The 7572-nt window shown below is 46.2% G+C and overlaps 1 protein-coding gene across 1 annotated transcript in view; it reads left to right on the plus strand.

The window, feature by feature from the left end:
* Nucleotides 1-7572, plus strand: part of Chmp4b (charged multivesicular body protein 4B) — a 38755-nt gene that overhangs the window by 29899 nt on the left and 1284 nt on the right. The window contains exons 2-4 of the mRNA XM_013011079.1: nt 2622-2799; nt 5563-5677; nt 6630-6756. Of these exons, the coding sequence (XP_012866533.1) occupies nt 2622-2799; nt 5563-5677; nt 6630-6756 (420 nt within the window). The remainder of the gene's footprint in view (nt 1-2621; nt 2800-5562; nt 5678-6629; nt 6757-7572) is intronic.

Consider the following 7572-nt stretch of genomic DNA (forward strand, 5'->3'; position numbering starts at 1 on the left):
TGGTGTCAGGAAAGCCAGATATGGTTCTCCTGGATAGGGGCTTCCTAAACATCTGAGGTTGATTCATGGGCAGGATGAGTCGGGAGCATCTGAGCCATGGTGGGAGGTGAATTGGGGTCCCTCAGATTCTCACTTTGGCTGGAGGCCCAGGGTTGCACTTGTGTGGAAGTGTCCTCTTTAGTGTGTCTGTGCTCACTGTGTCATTCAAGTTGAGAGTGTGAAGCAAATGCTTGTTGCTTCCCCTCAGATCTGAGCCTTCTGCCAGGTGGTGACCAAGTATGGGTCTTGGTTTTTGAAAGGACCGCAGGCAGCATTCCCATTAGTGAGAGCAGGTTCAGGGCCCTTCTTGCCACACCATCTCTCTTTGTTAGTAGGGGGGGAGTGTACAGTCACTACTTAGCATCTGTTGTGTGGCTCTGGGCTGGTCTTCACCCGTACTGAATATGGAACAGATTTCAGGAAGGCAGGCAGACTTGCCTTCATCCCCAGTGCCTCCTCAGAGAGAAGTCCAGTTGACTTCTGTCTAGGACAAAGGCGCCTCCTCTGTGTTGTGTTAAAGTGGCATGTTCTGTGAAGATGGTTTCTGTTCTCACTAGTAGATGCCTTGCTAAAGGGGTCTCCAAACCTGAGTATCTTCTCTGTGGTCTCCGCTTCTTCGGGTAGCTCTTCCGTAGCTTTCTTCCCAGTAGCTGTGGGAGGGTCTAATGAAGCAACTGTCTGGAGAGCAATGTTTGTTTCAACATGGTTGGTGTTGTTTTTGCTTCAGCTTTCAGAGCCAATAAAGCTGGTTATTAGATTCTGTAATTGCTGCTGTAATTACTCTCTTGGAACTGGCAAAGGCATAATTAAATATGGAGATTCCAAAGCCTGTTTTTTCCCATCCAAAAGCAACCTCTTAAACTTCTACCAGCCTGGGTTAGAGTTCCATTATTAAAGCTGTTGTGTTTACAAATGACACTGGGAGTTCCTTGGCAGGAAAGGTATTTATTTCAGGTGCCTCTTTGGATATTTGGATTAGCTGCTCGTTAACTCAGCCAATTTTGTAATACAAACAGGAATGTTGGGGGGAAATAGGCAAAACATTACAAACCAGTATGCATTTATGTAAACATTGGGTTTGGCCCTTTAGACTTTGGCTACATATAGAAGCAGGCAGTTGTCAAACATATAGTTGAAGTTGGAGCCAGTGACTCATGCCTGAAATCCTAGCTATGAAGGCTGCTGAGATCTGAGGATCGCAGTTCAGAGTCAGCCCTGACAGATAAGTGAGTGAGACTCTTATCTCCAATTCGCCACCAGAAAAGCCAGAATTGGGGCTATGGCTCAAGTGGTAGGGCACCAGACTTGAGCAAAAATGTTCAGGGACATGAGTTCAAAAGAAAAGAGAAAAGAACCAATGGAGTTAGGAATTCAACTTAAAGCACTGCTATTTTGTACCCATAATTGTACTGCATGTTGATCTGGAAAGATGAATAATGTAATTATTATTTCATTTATGGGTCTCTTGCTACCTCCTTGAGGTATCTGAGTATTTGCTTCCAGATAACTTTTCTTTTTCTTGTTGTGTGCCTTCTCCTCCGCTCCTCTTTCTTTTCCTTTTCCTCCTCCTCTTCCTCCTCCCCATCTCCCTCCCCCTCCCTGAGGCTCTTAAACTTAGGGTCTTGTGCTTTCATTTGGCTTTTTCACTCAAAGCTGGCGCTCTACCACTTGAGCCACAGCTCCACTTCAGGCTTTTTTTTTGCTGGCCAATTGAGATAAGAGTCTCAAGCCTCCTGAGTAGCTAGGAGTATAGGTGTAAGCCTCTCATGCCCAGCTCTAGTACATACCTAGTTCCAGATAATTTCTTGCTTAGGGAATTTAGAGATAGAGATGGACATCAGAAAAACTTTGGATTGGCATACAAGGAGTGGCTGCCAACTGAAGATGTATTAGAGAAAAAGAAGCATGTTGTTGACTATATAAAATCCATTTAATAAGAAAATTGCACTCAGGATACTCAAGAGCAAGTCCAGTCTGTCATCTCAGTGTTCCTGGAGAACTATCCTGGGGTCATGTACTGTCATTCTGAGCCTCTTGTGGGGAAAGGAGAGGCTGAGGTTATACAGACTAGAACACTTACCAGCAGATGACCTGGGCAACTGCTTCTCCTATTTACTCTACAACAAATGGCACTTTAATGATGCAACTGTAGTACTTAGAGCTTCCGTAGTGCTTTGGGTGTCTATTTTGCTTAATGTGCCACGTGTTTCTGTACATTATCTCATTCCTTTCTTACAATGAACCTGTCTGGGAATCTTAAGTAGCTTACCTATGTCTATGAGCTATAGTTGGACCTCAGAGTACATTCTTTCTCTGGGTGACTCCTGCTTTAATTTGGAGGAGGGGGGATTGGTTACCAGAGTCAAATTGTGTGCTTGCTTTCTGGCTACATTTTGAGATATGCAAATTTTGTATATCTTAGAAAATGGGGTGTATTATTGTATAGAAGATCATTAACTTCCTATGGTAGTGGAAGCAACATGGGTACGGGGCTGGGGGTTGTGGGGAGGCCCGGGGGCTCAATGACTACTAGGACATTGCCCTGCGTCTGGGTTTGCTGAAACTCTTTTGTTCCTCCACAGCTGCCCTTCAGGCGCTGAAGCGCAAGAAGAGGTATGAGAAACAGCTGGCGCAGATTGATGGCACCCTTTCAACCATTGAGTTCCAGCGTGAGGCCCTGGAAAATGCCAACACCAACACCGAGGTGCTCAAGAACATGGGCTACGCTGCTAAGGCCATGAAGGCTGCCCATGACAACATGTATGTATTATTGCTGGCACGGAAGGGGAAGGCGTGCTCAGCGTGGCCTGGGCAGGTCCTTTGTACCTTTCTTCTAATTTATCTTCTTTCTTGGAACTCTGTTTAAATTGGATAATGTACCTGCTGCCTTTGTTTCCAAGCAGATTTCAGGGATGAAAAATACCTTTTGCCTGATTCCAGGTTATTGTGATAGGCATAGTTTCAAGTTGGGAAAGTCAGTAGAAGGTCTTCTCACTCAGGCCTCTGGTAATAGAGACCTGTGTTCCAGAGAGAGGAGCTGATTTTCCTTGCTTACTGTGAGTGAGGGTAGGACTAGGTTTATAGAATCTACGGCCTCAACTTTCCTGATGCTGCCAGGCCCCCGTGTGTACACTGTATCCTAGGGCTCTGGAGCTTTTTTTTTTTTAGTTTTTTTTTGTTTGTTTGTTTTTGGCCATAGGGCTTGAACTCAGGGCCTGGGCACCGTCTCTGATCTCTTTTGCTCAAGGCTTAGCACTCTTATCACTTTGAGCCACAATGCCACTTCGGTTTTCTGGTGGTTAATTGGAGATAAGAGGCTCAGAGTCTGGCTTTGAACTGAGATCCTCAGATTTCAGCCTCCTAAATAGCTAGGATTACAGGCATGAGCCACCAGTGCCCAGCAAGTTTTGGTTTTTGACACTGGGTCTTACTATATATAGAGAGCTCAGGCTGGCCTTGAAATCACAGTCCTCCTGCCTCAGCCTTCGGAGTACTGGGATACAGCTACCAGTGTGATTTATTTATTTATTTGTTTGTTTATTTATTTATTGCTGGTCTTGGGGCTTGAAATCAAGGCCTCGCTCTGCCTGAACCTGTCTGTGCTCACAGCTAGTGCTCTACCACTTGAATCACAGCACCATTTCTGGCCTTTTCTGTTTATGTGATACTGAGGAATCAAATCCACCCAGGGCTTCATGCATGCTAGGCAAGTACTCTACCACAAAGCCACATTCCCAGCCCGTTGTATTTTTATTTTTGTCAGTTGTTGGAGCTTGAACTCTAGGCCTGGGCACTGTCTCTGAGCTCTTCAGCTCAAGGCTAGTGCTCTACCACTTGAGCACACAGTGCCACTTCCGGTTTATTGGAGATGAGAGTCTCATGGACTTTCATCTGGGCTGGCTTTGAACTGTGATCCTCAGATCTCAGCCTCCTGAGAAGCTAGGATTATAGGTATGAGCTACTGGTACCCAGCTTTGGTTTTTTTTTTTAATTTTGTTTTTTGGTTTTTTTTTTGGGTCTGGTTGCGGGGCCTGAACTCTGGGCCTGGGCACTGTCCCTCAGCTCTTCAGCTCAAGACTAGCGCTCTACCACTTGAGCCACAGCACTATTTCCGGCTTTTTTCTTTTTGCTTATGTGGTGCTGAGGAATGGAACCCAGGGCCTCAGGCATGCAAGGCAAGTGCTCTACCACTGAGCCACCTTTCCAGCCCCTGTATTTGTTTTTGATGGAAGTTTCTGCCACTGTCTTTGCTCTCTGGTTGTGGCTGTCCTATTGGCTATGCCTTTGCCCTTAGCCTTCTCCTTCCTCTATGTGGCTGCTTCTTATGTTAGTGGCCTTAGAGCTACATAACAATACTGGTTACGATGGGAATTCATGGCCAAGTAACTGAGCTGTAAATGAGCACTTTCCCATAAACAAATTTTTTGTTTGGCTTAGTTCTTAAATTAGTAACCTGTATTTAGGGGTGCCTAGAGCCCATCTTGCTTCTTTTTTAGTTACCAAGGCTGTGCTATAGAACAGGGGTTGGCAAAAATGCAGCCTGTTGGCCTTCCACAGTCATGCCCTTAATTTACCATTAAGCAGGGTTGAGTATTTATAACAGACTGTATAAAATAATTACAGAAAAGTTGCTTCCTGCTGTAGAAAATTGAGCTTGCAGGAAGAGCGTCTTCACATAGGGAGGTCTGTCTGAGGGTGGATATTCATTGGGCTGAATTGTGTGGACAAGGGCTGCGTCTGCTTCATTTATGTCTCTTCCCAGACCCCTAGCACAGAGCACAGTAAATCCCATGCGTGGTTTGCAGATTATGCATGGTGTGCAGATTATGGTGAGCAAATTCTATGTTTTTTGTTTTTTTGCCAGGCCTGGGGCTTGAACTCAAGGCCTGGGTACTGTCCCTGAGATTCTGTTGCTTAAGGCTAGCTCTCTACCACTTGAGTCACAGCACCACTTCTGCTTTTTTCTGTTTATGTGGTACTGAGGAATCGAACCCAGGGCTTCATACATACTAGGCAAGTACTCTACCACTAAGCCACATTCCCAGCTCCCAAATTGTACGTTTGTATGATTGACACTGTACTAAAAAGTTTATCTATTTGTCTTTCCTTTGGGGCTTCCTAGAAGCCATAGTGGATTGAGCAGAGGGGAAGAGCATTTCAGGTGACTTTCCTGTGTTTTGTGATTTTTACATGCCTGTACAGAATTACATTTGGACAGTACAAATGCTACAGTCTAATCTGACATTTACTTATTTTTTTGTGGGACTTTGATCAGGTGCCCAAGTTTTATTTCCTCAGAGTATTGAACTGGATAATCTCTGGACACTTCCATCTGCTTGATTCTGCAATTCTTTGTTTTTAAGGGGAGGATAAAATAGTAATGACAATTGATTAGTCACAGGGGGAATTATAGTAGGGGTAGGACTAGGAAGCTGATTGTATGGAGTGGGGCTGCCACTGCCTGGAAGACCCTGTTACCCAGACCAATCAACTGATATGACAGTCTGTTTGTTTCATTTCAAGGGACATCGATAAAGTTGATGAGTTAATGCAGGACATTGCTGACCAGCAGGAACTTGCAGAAGAGATTTCCACGGCTATTTCCAAACCTGTAGGCTTTGGAGAGGAGTTTGATGAGGTGAGTGGCTTCATACATACAGATGGCATAGGCCTTACTGGTGGCAACCAGACTGTCTCTTGATATGTAACTAAAGGCTCTCAGGTGGGAAGACAGTGTCATCCATTCTTACCCCTCCAGACTCGGATAGAGACAGGATCTGGCCTTCACCTCCCTAAGTTCTAGATTTTGAAGGCTGCTGTCACAGTAGGGCAGGTCAAGTAAAGGAGCCTGCAGGTCAATAAGCAGTGGCCCCATGCCTTCCCATGGTGGGCCTTGGGCCCAGAGTTGGGGCAGCAGAAGTGGCCATGCCCTGGAGACATTTGCATGATTTTCCTGCAGAAGCTCTTTGTGAGGTAAAGGAGAAGCCAAGGAAGGAGTACTTACACCACAGCTCTGAGGGATCCTTCCAGGGCTTGGCCACTACCAGTTGCCACTGTAGTGATTTGAGACCTTGAGCTTCTTGGGTTTTTGAAATGCAAGAGCAGCCCCTAGTGCCCCTAGTGAAAGTGCTTGTTAGCAAACGTTCGATGTGAGCCCCTGAAGGCCAGCTCCACGCCACTGAACCGCTCTGTGCTCTGGCTCCCATCAGGAAGCTGCAAATCAGCATGCACCCTTACTCCCAGCTCCATGCTTTTCATGGTTTCTGGCAAGTTAGATGGATTAATCATGCTAACTTCAGTTCATCGAGAATTCCCAAGCATTCCCTCAGCTATCCAGCACTGAGGTAAAGAAATGGGTCTGAAAAGATACCTCCTTCTCCCAGCATGTTCTGTCTAGCACAGGACCCTTAGACACACACATGCATCAATATCTGCTACGGTGTGTGGTGTTCATTGGTACAAATGTGTTTTGAAGAGTATGAACCCTAGAGTTCACTTCCTTTTGACCATCTCCAAACTGGGGTTCACTGAGCATCATGTCGGAGGGGCCAGGACTCCCAAGACAGACTTCTCACTACTTCCATTTACAGGATGAACTCATGGCAGAATTAGAAGAACTAGAACAGGAGGAGCTAGACAAGAATTTGCTGGATATCAGTGGACCCGAAACAGTCCCACTACCAAATGTTCCCTCTATAGCCCTACCATCGAAACCTGGTGAGTACTCCCTTCAAACTTTGTTCACCTGGCATACACCCAGGGCTAATTCTGCCTTTGGTCCTGAGCTTGTGTGGGGCTGCAAACATGTGGGATGTTTGGGATAGCCACAGTGACAATGTCATCTGTCCTTTCCTAGTTTTCTCTGGAACAAAGTGTCATAACCTCAGCACTATTGATATGGACAGATGATGCTGGAGGGCTGTCCTGTGTACTGTGGGGCTTAGCAGCAGCCCTGGCCTCTCCCCACTAGGTACCCACAATAACCAAACTCCTTGAGTTTTGAGAACCAAACGTGTCACTGTGTGTGTGTGTGTGTGTGTGAGAAATATGTGTTTCCCTCCAGGTATTTTGGAAGGTATGAAGATTTGGGTCTAAGATAGCTCTGGCCCTATCTGGTAACTTGTGCTATACACACCTGCAAACCCTAGGCAATAGAACGGCCTTGGGGTGGGAGGCAGGGGAGGAAGCAGCTCTCCTAGCAATTGTTTTCATAAAACCATCATTCCCTCTCCCTCTCCTGGTAAAAGTATTCTATGTAGCATTTCTAGGAAAGGAGAATGCTAATAAGCAGCTGATTTGGTGTGGTGAGGGAGCCCAGGGAGTTGTGGGTGGCAGGGTTGTAGTCCGCTCCCTCGCCCAGGTGTAATGAGGGCCCAGACTTGGTCAGCTGCCTGGAGCAGCAGAGGGCACCGGCTACCAGCAAGCAGCCTGGCATGTACAAAGGCCATTCAAGTCACATGAGGTAGAGCGGGGGGCTTGGTTCTTTCCCTTTTCCTCTACCTTGAGTGCTGTGGGGTTGAGGCTGAATGGGAA

Source organism: Dipodomys ordii, unplaced genomic scaffold, assembly GCF_000151885.1.
Source record: "Dipodomys ordii isolate 6190 unplaced genomic scaffold, Dord_2.0 Scaffold13, whole genome shotgun sequence".
NCBI classification, from domain to species: domain Eukaryota; kingdom Metazoa; phylum Chordata; class Mammalia; order Rodentia; family Heteromyidae; genus Dipodomys; species Dipodomys ordii.